Source organism: Syngnathus leptorhynchus, chromosome 4 (assembly GCF_054491065.1).
Source record: "Syngnathus leptorhynchus isolate UIUO chromosome 4, UIUO_Slep, whole genome shotgun sequence".
In the NCBI taxonomy this organism is placed as follows: domain Eukaryota; kingdom Metazoa; phylum Chordata; class Actinopteri; order Syngnathiformes; family Syngnathidae; genus Syngnathus; species Syngnathus leptorhynchus.
In genome coordinates, this window is record NC_141198.1 from 6,858,026 (window position 1) to 6,870,183 (window position 12,158).

At 40.2% G+C, this 12,158-nt stretch overlaps 1 protein-coding gene across 1 annotated transcript in view; it reads right to left on the reverse strand.

The window, feature by feature from the left end:
* zdhhc8b (zDHHC palmitoyltransferase 8b) overlaps positions 1-12,084 on the reverse strand; it is a 36,526-nt gene extending 24,442 nt beyond the window's left edge. The window contains exons 1-2 of the mRNA XM_085910886.1: positions 11,937-12,084; positions 11,383-11,767 (exon numbers count right to left, since the gene is read on the reverse strand). Of these exons, the coding sequence (XP_085767012.1) occupies positions 11,383-11,486 (104 nt within the window). The 5' untranslated portion in view covers positions 11,487-11,767; positions 11,937-12,084. The remainder of the gene's footprint in view (positions 1-11,382; positions 11,768-11,936) is intronic.
* Positions 12,085-12,158: the final 74 nt, after the last annotated feature.

Sequence of the window (12,158 nt, forward strand, 5' to 3'; positions counted from 1 at the left end):
TGAAGTCGTAGTGGTTGATTTTGTGCAAGATGTTGATGCTGGACCTAGAAACTGTCGACACTAAAAAAATACATCTACCCTTTAATGGAAGCAATTTGGACTAAAGTCCGTTATAACAGCGTTTCAAAGAGACAGATTTTTTTTATCTTCTATCATTCAAGTTTTTTTTTTTTTTAACTTTGTTATTGCTGTATGAGCCGTCTTCATCACCTCAGAGAATGCAGGCCAAGGAGGAGCTTCCTTCAAATGCTCAAGAGGTCAGACTGGGCCTTCCGACGGTGGGCACCAGCCATTTTGTCCGAGTCTGAAAGAAGTCCTATTTTGAAAAGCAGGCTGACCAGTTTTCTGCAACTTGTTGCACAGATGGAATTATCATCAGAATGCCATGTTTAAACTAGTGGGGGCACATACAACGTAATACTTAAAAGAAAATTTGGAAGTTGACTTCGGTTTTAAGATAGTTACGCTGTGCATGGGTATTAGTCAGGGAAAACAATACCCTCAGTGTTGCCTTGCTACGTTTTAACATCGAGCCGTCACAGGTCACGCACAAACGCACACTTGCATAAACCGTCACAAATGAGGCCAGCTCAAGCTGGTTCAGCACAGATCCCTCAGGTTGACCTGCATTGTGACTCGACTGTTGACTTTTGATGACCCGGCGGTTTCACACATGCTTGCCAACAATTTTGGGTCTAAATGACTACAAATGCGAAGCAAAGACAAAAGGAAAATGACAGTTCCTATTTTCTCTCAACAACTTCTGTTTTAGGCCCAAGGCTCACCTCTGCCCTATATGGTCTCACTAACAAAATGACAAACAGTTCCAATTGACAGACTCCATTGGCATCAAGGTGGTTCACTGTAGCTTTTTAATGTGCTATTAACAAATGAATTTCTTTTTGGCTAGGACAATAGAATGACAATGCAGAAAATGTTCCAATCTGCAGAGTTTTTCCTCTGGCTTTGACGTGATATGAAGCTGCTACAACTCGACAAATGTATAGATGCATGTTACGCCACGTGCATGCATGCTGAGCAACTTGGATCCTGATTATCTCAGTCAATCTACTGTATCGCGATCGAGCCTTGGCAGCAACTACCCACGTGTGCTCCATTTGCCAAATGCTCCAAATGCAGTAAGAGGGGAGAGAACACGCTCCCTCATCCTACTAAAAAGTCAGCCGTATTCAAACTGGATTCAAACGGTGTTCTTCTGACGTTGTTTTAACATGACAAGCTAACATCTCAGCCCCTTTTGCATTGGCCTCCAAAAGCCTACTACATTTTTTTTTTTTTTTTACAGGCATGTGTGAAGTTTAACACCAAAGACTCACAATTCTAGCTTTGTTGCGTTGAAGGCAACTGTCACAGCCCTGTACAAATTGTGTACATCACACCAGAAGCTGGCACTGACGTCGTGTAATGATTTGTTTGTGGGAGGTCTCGAAGTTGTGTCAATATACATACAGGCAGTGATTGGGATCATTTATTCATTCCCTAGTCCATAGGTGTCAAACTCAAGGCCAGGGGCCAGATACAGCCAGTCAGCACTATAATTACAAATTGTCTTCACTTGTAAATAATAGAGACATTGCTAGCAATTTTTAGCACCAGTCGCCTTTTTAAAATCTTTGAAAAAAAGTTTATTTGTCTCTGATTTCAAAATTAGTTGTTCATCAGTTTGTTATGTAGCCTATACAGTCATAATGGCCCTCCAAGCAAAACTATAACTATGACAAAACGACAAAAATTTGTTTGACACCCCTGCCCTAGAACTACATTATGATTTTTATATTTAGTAATGAACTACATATATACAGGAGTTTAGTCATGAGTGAAATGAAAAATTGTTTTTGTACGGCACTTGTGAGTGCCATTCATGACATCATTGCTGTCAAATAATTACAACAAACTGGATCAACATCTGCTGGGTGATGTTAAGTAATAAATGTTGATCAAAGGATTTATTCGATTTTAATTCCATATTTTCCCAATTAACTTGTTCACGCATGGGATGTTCCAAACAGATGTTGAATGAGCATTCCTCAATGTTTTGTCTTTTTTGCCTTTTTTTGGAATGTGTTGCAGCCATACAATTCTAAGTTAATGATTATTTGCTTAAAAAAAGTTTCATGATTTAAAGATGACATTTCTTGTCTTTGCTGTGTATTCAATTAAATATAGATTAAATACGATTCACAAATAGTTATATTGTGTGTTATATATTTATTTTATTCAACACAACATCCCAACTTCATTGGAATTGTGTTTTGCACTAATATTAGATTGCGCAGGTGCACGCACCATTGAGGAAAGCTAGTGAACATGCAGAGTGACAGATGGCGAGTCCAAAATTTTACTGCCAACTTCTAAATGTTTCTGGCCAAATCATCCAAAGTATAAATGAGAAATTGTTTTAGAAACTCAGAGGGAAGGATTGACTATAACTATGTGAAGCTTTGCAACTCCTTTCAAAGAGACCTCAACGCTGCGCTCCAGTTACAGTGGAGGGAGTGGTGGGGAGTTAAAAATAGGCCTCAGTGATTATCAGTCACCACTTAGTCAGGCAATGTGGAGAGCAGATTGTAAATGAACACACTGAAGTACTTGAATAGTGGCCCTTGTCGCCGGCTCACACGCGGTGAATGTAAAGCAGTAAGACTCCTAACATCATGCAAAGCACCTGCATGCAGTGCAGATAAGGACAGCGGTTGAATATGTTCTGCTTTAGTAAACACCTCAAGGTTCTTACGGTCAAATCCATGAAGAAAACACAAGACAATTTAGAGACTTTTGCTCTTTGCTGGGCTGAAGTTGAAGAGCTGTAATGATGTTTGACAGATGACACGAGCTAAAGGGACGACGGAAGGAAGATTTTCACGCCGCTCTTTTTAATTTTAAAGATTAAAAGGGCAGCTTGAATTTTCTCTGCAACACATAGCAATTCTCTTGCAGCAGTTCAACACGCTATATCATATCATCAACATTGTATAGGAACCCATCTTGAAGAAAATGTGGCTCATTTCAGAGACACTCAAGCTAATGTTCAGAGAAGAAACATCTGTCAGCTGCTGTTGATGCCACAGAAAATGAACCGCAGCTTTAAGATTATGAATTGTACCACTAAAACAATTGAGTCACACGTGTTAAACTGCCACATGGTGCAAATGGAAGTTAAATCCTTAAATAGCAACTGTGGGCTGCAGTGTTACAGTTGAGTTGACTGTCAGGCTTTGAGACACACACGATTCTTACATTACTCTATCCAATCGGTTTTACGAATACACGGTCAACAAAATGTTTTGTTTTTGCTGCAATGACCTTTACTCACTAAATTCTGACAAGTCAACCATAACATTTCTCTGTCAAAGTCACATGATAGCTAATTGTCTCATCACTTTGTATTATTTTAAAGTGAAGTTTACTCAGTTGCAGTCTCGCTTGGTTGTATTCTAATGTCAAACAGAAACAAACGGGTGTTGGTGAGAAATGTCAATTTGGTTTCTTTTCAGTAAAGTATTTAATTATGCAAGAAGCCGTGTGAATGCCGGAAATTATGACTGTGTAAACAATGTTTGTATTTATTCAAACAAAATTAAATTTGAATAATTCAGACAAGTTCTATTTGTTTCTTCAATGTTTTGTTTCTCCTTTCTGCTTGAATAAGCGCAGTAGGGCTAACATGTTCCATGCGTGAATCTCCTCTTTTCTGTAACCATGATAAATTATGCATCATAAAGAATGTACACACCTCAGACTGCTGTGACAGACACATTTGCTAAGGTCGACATGATAAAACACGACAACAGGCAGATGCTTCGATTTATATCTGGGATGGGTAGGTGGAAGCAGCATGGGAATGTACAAACATGTTTTTTCTTATATGAAATTGCAATTACCAGGTCATTTCAACAATTGCACGAGCTCTGCCCAAATGAGAAGCAATGCGTTCCAATGCAAAAACGTGGTCCGTTGACCCACCTTGGCCTGAATCAAGCCATCGGGGTAGATTGAAGAAAGTGCATCGAATATGAAGCGCAGTTATGCCTGCTTATTACCCTTTAATAAAAAGTAAACAAAACGATGAAGGCATACAATCATATCAAGAAAGGACTGATCATCACACATTGTGACTTCTTCAACAGGAGACGATCAGCATCAATATGCAAAATAAAAACTCGGCAAACAGGCAAAAATCAAACAAAAAGTTTCCAACGACCAGAAGTGCAATCTGTGTATCGTGAAAATGTATGTAAAAATATCAGATTTAAAAAGGCAGAGAAGGTGCTGAATAGACAAGAACCACCTTCCAGCTGTCACCACACCTCAACCGCATACCATGACACTTGGAAGTGTATGCAGCTGCTGTCACATTCCCACCACCCCATCCATCTGAGGTTGTTTTTTTTTTTTCCTGCCTTCCATAGACACAACAACAACAACAAGCCATCCTCCATCACTGCCTGTGGTGAGTTGGCACTTTTTCGTGCGAACGAAAATGTGATATTTGAGCAATTCAGTTGGCACCCCTTTGGGTCTCGACTTAACTTCGAGACAGTTGTGGTGCCCTACAGCCAACACCACCCTCAGCAATTGTTTTGGTTGAGATTTACAGAGACAGGTGACATTTCTTGACCATCAGCAATTTGTCAAGTCAGCTCAAATATTAAATTGAACAATTCCCATCATGGACATATGTGATGGCCATTATCATAAGGCTTTAAGCCCTCATATTTACAATCATAAAATCTTACTTATTATGTGTGACTCTTGATTGACTGGTTCAAGACATTTTATTTAAGCCTTGTTTTTAGATTTCTGGTTTACTGCCTTTTAGGACTTATCCATGGGAACCCTGGAAAATCACACTGAAGTTTCCATCATCGACAATGACTGTCTTGTGATTTATATAACTCATACATCTTAGAAAAGCCACAAACACTTCAGTCTCTACCATGCAGAACCAACTGAGGTCTGTGAATGCATAGCAGCACTAATATCATCCCGCACACATTCTTCGGTTGAGCATCTCGATTCCCGACATGCATCACATTAGTGCGAGATAGGATTTACTCAGAAGCATTGTCAGATAAGCACCCTGAATCTTATCACAAAGTGGACTAAAATCATGCAAGGCACACTAAACCCACAGGCATGCATGAGAGGAGTTTAAAATTTTCTGAGAGACAACAAAGTGCATGCCACATGCTTAAATTAAAGCACAACCAAAATCTTATGCCCCAGAAAAAAAACATGACGTGAAAATTATTCTTGCGTGCTTAAACGTTTAAGTCAACTCTATGGAAGAACATGAAGGGATGTTGGCAGACACAAATCAGAGGAACAGAAGGGGCAGAGTGGAAAATTAGTGCAGAGCTGTGTAATAAAGATCAATAAATCAGGTTGTTGGATATTCACCATTCCCAGCATGACAGGTTTTCCCATGACTTACTATCCTGCTGATGGCGTAATGTGAAAATGTCAATCATGTCTCCTGCATTATTAATGTAAAAAAGATGAGCCAAGTTGCAGGAGCCCTGTCAGAAGCAGTTTTGGCCAGATAAATTCATGACTATAATATGCTAGGTTTTAGTGTGCAACGTTTTACAGTACAATTGAATTTCTGGCTGTGTAGCAATATGTATACAGTGGAGCCTCAGTTTTCGAACGTTCCGGTTCTTGCACAAATCGGTATTCGAACAAAAAATTCGAGATTTTTTTGCTTCGGATGTCCTCTAAAGCAATGCGACAGTGAGCGCCTGGCCGGCACGCTGCAGTTGCGCGATCGGACTAAATTAAGCTTCCTGCGCACTGAGGTCCACTTAAATTTTGGAAAGTACATGAGAACTTTACAAATATTTTAAAAATTTTAGCGACCGCTCTGTCACAATAATGCGACCAGCGCGGTGCAGTTGCGCGGTCGGCGGCGCGCGCGTTCGGCGGGGCGCTGCAGTTGCGCAATCGGACCAAATTAAGCTTCCTGCGCACTGAGGTCCACTTAAATTTTGGAAAGTACATCAGAACTTTAAAAATATGTTCTAAATTTTAGCGGCCGCTCTGTCACAATAATGCGACCAGCGCGGTGCAGTTGCGCGGTCGGCGGCGCGCGCGTTCGGCGGGGCGCTGCAGTTGCGCGATCGGACCAAATTAAGCTTCCTGCACACTGAGGTCCACTTAAATTTTGGAAAGTACATCAGAACTTTAAAAATATTTTCTAAATTTTAGCGACCGCTCTGTCACAATAATGCGACCAGCGCGGTGCAGTTGCGCGGTCTGCGGCGCGCTACAGTTGCGCGTTCGGCGGGGCGCTGAGGTTGCGCGATCGGACAAAATTAAACTTTCTGCGCACTGAGGTCCACTTAAATTTTGGAAAGTACATCCTGACTTTAAAAATATTTTCTAAATTTCAGCGGCCGCTCTGTCACAATAATGCGACCAGCGCGGTGCAGTTGCGTGGTCGGCGACGCGCTACGGTTGCGCGTTCCGCGGTGAGCTGCAGTTGCGCGATCGGACATAAATGCGCAAATGAAAAAATGACGTGTTTTTTTTTTTTTTTTTTATGCTTGGAACGGATTAATTTTTTTTCTTTCCATTATTTGTAATGGGAAAACATGATTCGGAATTCGAATGATTCACTTCTCGAACAGCCTTCTGAAACGGATTGTGGTCGAAAACCGAGGCTCCACTTTATATGTATATAAAACATATTTAACAAGGCTTTAATTATTGGTATTTATAAATGGCAAGATTAGTCTGCAACTTCATCACAAAAATAAAAGGAGGTTTGGTCAGCAATGCCTACTCATTTCCATTTAAAATAATCCACATCAAAAAGTATCAAAGACCAAGCCGACCTGCACTTTTGACCACTGTCCATATCTACCTATTTTCTCTCTGAGAGAATTTCTTCTTGCTCTACACCTACGGCCTCACTCTTGGTGAAAAATTGTGTGAGGGGAAGCAGGGTGGAGAGACCGTAGAGGGAGAGGGTGGAAGACTAAATGATTCCCACATGCTGACCAAGAAGACGCTTTCCAGGTGGCCCCAGTCTATGAACTTTCTGGGGCGGAAAGTACCTCGCTGGTGAGAGCAACAATTCAATACATTATCAGTCACGTTAATGTAAAAACCAAGAAAATCAGGAAAATCACCCAGTGCCCCAAAAATAGGATGCAAGTGTTGTTGCTGTGGCAACCCAAGACAGGACAAGCAGAAAGTCACCCCAAAAACATAGCATGTTCCATTCATGTTTCTGACTGGTCGAACTTAAAAGTTCACAAACGGATTATAATTTCCTCCAAGACAATTTACTCTAATAAACTTTTCATTTTGGTTGGGACAATGATCAAGAATTCAGCTGCTGGTAATAGATCCTTATCAGAACTTTTAATTCTCTGAGATTCTTGCACTCAAGTGCACTAATATTGTTATTCTGCTGTGATTGCACCACAGCTTTACTCGCAGTTGAGCCCAGCCTCAGGATGACTTTCTGCAGTCTAACTTTGCCTTTGCATGAGAGATAACTAGTCCCTTATGTGTGTGACATCATCTAGTATAAAGGCCTGAGAAATAAACATGACTAAGGCAACAATAACGTTAAGACTACGCCATTAACGCTTTTTCCGTAGACAATTCTGTGACCTTTGTTGGAATTATGACTCATTGATAGAAAGTGCTTCATACACACACACAGATCCTCAAGACGCGATATGGACATACCTTGTCTTTGGGTTGTTGGATGATGTCACTACAGCTTATTCAGAAATCAGCACAAATTCATCAATGTCAAATTCACATGCTGCCTCTTTAATGAAATGGAAATTCATTTGATATTATGTGTGTGTGTGTGTGTGTGTGTGTGTGTGTGTGTGTGTGTGTGTGTGTGTGTGTGTGTGTGTGTGTGTGTGTGCATTGCGTGCGTGAGTGTGTGCACCAGTGCCTACATGCATGAATATTTCCCGTCATATTTATTTATATTTTTGCAAAATGGTGGGTATGGACTGCAAAAGCAACAAGTCCCTCTGGTTTTCCAACTTTATGCAAGTCTTATATAAAAGCACTCAATGTGTGTTCACGAGCTTAACAGTAAAACTTGATTAAATCGCTCAACTCTTCCTCCGTTGTAAATTGACAGCATACCTTCATCACATGTCACAACTGCCATGTTATATGAGCAACACTTCAAAATGGACAATTAAATGTGACTGAGAGAAACTCAATGCTCAACTAAACATAGTTTTACTTCCAACCAAATACAGAGGACTCTACAGTCAACAATGTCACACGGGAGGATGTGAACCGCTTTAATGGACATTAATACTTCAAAGTCAAGCCCTTTTTAATCACAAGCTTCTTTACCCAATCTCTCGACGTAAAGATGACAGCAAGTCAGCAAGTACTGTATATAAGCACAAACAGGATACAGATTAGAATCAATGTCCTGACTACTTTCAATTAATATTACTGCAAAGGCTTTGAAGCCTCAAAGACTTTATGAGTAAGAGATATGGTACATAAATTGTATTAGAGGAAAAAAATAAAATGCAACGACTTAAGTTCGACACGCGCACATTTTTAAGCATGGGCACTACGGTGCCTCCGAGAAACCACACTTAGCAAGCGTGTCACAGATTTCTTCAGCAAATGCGCAAGCAAAATGTCATCACAAAAGATGTCTAGTATTCCCTCAAGTGACTAAGTGTATTTGTTACACATACACATAGTGGATTCTTAAAATGAATGAACATGGAAAATTCAAAACATTCTACACACCGTCCCTTTAATTTTTATTTCAAAACTATGTTTTAGGTGTTGGATTATTTACAATGAATTAGTCATTATACCCAGAAACAGTTAATATGTGGGTTGATCTTCATACAGCAACTGACTTTTTTGAATATAATTTTTAAAGATAAGTTTTCAATAGAAAAATATATTGGGGGGGGGAATAGATCAATCCATTAGTGTTGAAACGTGAGAATGCGTTGGTCCACTGTAGAAGTGGAGACATACATATAATGGTCTATTATTAATTGATAGGACACTCATAGTGAAAGCTGCCAGATGCTCATCCCTGCTCTACAATGAGCAGTAACGTGTGTGTTTTCTTTCTTTTTTTTTTTTTACTGCTGATGATCATTAAAAGGAGCTTGACTCTGTCTTAAAGGAACAAACAGCAGATATCCAAATAAGTGTTTGTGAAATCTTATGTTGTAAACAGCGGTTTAAACTACGGAAATTCCATTCATATTTAAATTCACAAATAAAAAAGCGGTACAATGCTAAGAAGCAGATCAGAACCCAGGAAAAGATTAATATGAACATAATCACTTTTAAATGGCAACAATATTGATCCCATCTATTTCTGCCACTCTGCAGTCGATCAACTACCATGCCAGACATTCCTAAAGATTACAACTTTACAAGAGTTTCAGTGGCAAACAATGCATTCTGTAGGATCTGAATGAAGTGTGACTGAATGGATGTACTATGAAAAGGAGGAAACAGATGTGGAAGCTGAAGATTAGATTCCTGTCAGGCCTGCTCATACAAAGCTCTGCTCTCAGGGTGGAGGATTGACTGGTACCGCATGCCAACACTCATTACTGCTCTCATAATTCACAAACAGAGTGCAAGAAGTGCTGAACAAAGGTTATTTCTAAATGACGAATTTATAGCTCTCATTCGTCTAACCTTGTGTGCCCTTAAATGTGGCCTATTAGACTTGCAAACAAATGAGAATGACATTTCTTTTTCTAGTTGGTTATTCACTAGTTGCAATCACCAAGTGTAGCAATAAGTAATATATATATATATATATATATATTTGGTTTTCCACAAGCATAATGGCTTTTACTTTATTTACTCATTATTTAATTTAATTAACAAAAGAACCATTGATTGTATTGTAAATGTATGTCTGGGACCAAGGTACGTGTTTGACAATTCATGGACATGGCCTAGTTTGGATGTGTCCTGCTCCCCAGGGTGTTCCATTCTGCTCAAATCAATCCTCTAGGCCTTTAACTACAAAATGAAGGAGCAACCGAGTAAAGTCTTAATCCTCAACCTTGAACCATCTGCTGTGGGATGAACCTTTATGGACACTAAGTGACCTGCAAAATTCTGATACAGATTTAAAATGACTAATAACAAGTGTTTCCTTTTTTCCCCAAATGATTTTCTATCAAAATAAACGTAACTCAAATGAGCTTGCAAATGAGGCCATTTGTCTATGCAAAAGCAGCAAACCACTTAGACTTTTAAAGCTGCAGTCCAAAGCTACCTGCATAAGTCACAAACACCATATGTTTGCCTCGGTCTTAAACACTGACGACTGCCAAAACAGGAGTGTGTTCAGTTTTTCCTGCATCCAACAAACAACAGGTAACAGTTGAAATTTTCAAGCACACAAACAATGACTCATAGCATGCCACTAGAGATTTGTGAACTTCTATGTGTGAAAAATCCAGTAGGGTAGCAAATCATCTCCCAATGCATGCACTGGATGGGGAGAAATCCCAATAAGCCATTTAATTTGTGATCATATATATATAATGGGGAAGGCTGGATAACATCTTCTCAAAGTTCAAGTTTGCATGCCTTCAGTGGGTTTACTAGTTGAAAAAACACGCCACAGCCGAGATAGATCTAACATCCATCCATCGAGTTTCTGAACCACTTAGCTAGAGTGGGTTGAGATATTAGAAACACACTGCAGTGCTCAATAAACACTGACAATGCCGATCCTAATTTAATTTTTTTTTGTATGCAATATAGCAAAAGAAGTGTGCAGATGGTGTGTGTGTGTGTGTGTGGGGGGGGGGGGGGGGGTGTCTCAAATATGATAGTGAGGCAGAGAGGTTACATATTTCAACAGACTTTTCCATCCTTGATCTATACTGACTAAAAAACTGAAGCCTAAATCACTAAAACCTCATTCCAAACGGAACCCATTTATTATATCTAACATTGATTGGCGATGTGAGGAGGATTCAAAGAGCGTCAGTGACTATGGTAACCATTCTAAATACGTGGATTTAACGTGGTGAACCAACCCAAGCATTTCAACTCAAGAAAAAAAAGAAAACCTTTTTTTAAATGGAAATGAGTTGGTGACGTCTAACGAGAGCATATGGGAGGAACACAGGTTTGATGGCTGCACTCTTCAACTTGCAAAGGTTTCATTGATAGCAAGTTTGTCTTCCACATCCAATACGAAGGCTGACTGGAGGCTTTTTGCAAGCCAACCTCAAAAGCGCAATGCTATTTCCTACAGTGACAGATACACTCCAGTGAATGCTTTCCGCCCTGGTGATTGCGATCCACGCGTGCAAACCTCAACAAATATACATCCACGAAAAGCGACGTGTAACTTACGTGAAAACGAAAAATAAAGTAGTCGATCCCACAAGGAGAGTGGCAGCTGTGGACACCGGGATGTATTTGGTGGGTTTAAATCTCTTTGCAGCGCTGGTGGGCATTCTGTAATGTCCACATTCCTTAATTGTTTATCCCGGGTGCAATAGCATGTGGAGAAAAAATGATCCAGGGTCGCCTTTTGGGTGGGATCATAGGTACGAGGCAGTCCGGTCCTTGCTAACGCTGAAGCTGCATAGACCCTTGCAGTCAGGAACAGATCCGTGACTGAAAACCTGGAAATCCCACCCTTCCAATCCAACCCACTGGTGAGGTCACTGGACCGCTAGAAAAGGTGGAGCCTACACGCAAGTGTCCTCGTGAACCAGACGGCAGACGCTGTAGCCTGCATTCCAAGAGAGAAACGGAGAAAACATATTAGTTTGATGCAGATAAACCAAACTCAATTCATTCGCCAATGTCCTTTTGCAACAAACAGATGAGTTCATTATTTACTCATTCAGTGAAACAGGACGTCTTGAGAAATAGCGGGAAAACAACGACGTTTGTTTTACCCCCTTGTTTTCCTTGATCGTGCGTTTTTCCTTTGATTTGAGAGGAAATGCTGGTCACTAGTATTCCTTAATCTAAATTATTCTCATATACACTCGCTGCTGTTTCCACCAGAAAGCCGAGCAATCAGAGCTATGCTGTCATCCTGTTAGTGGTATGGGTAAGACCGCCATCAAGTGACCGTTTAAAATACTACTGGTAAATTGTGTGACAGTGAGCGCAGT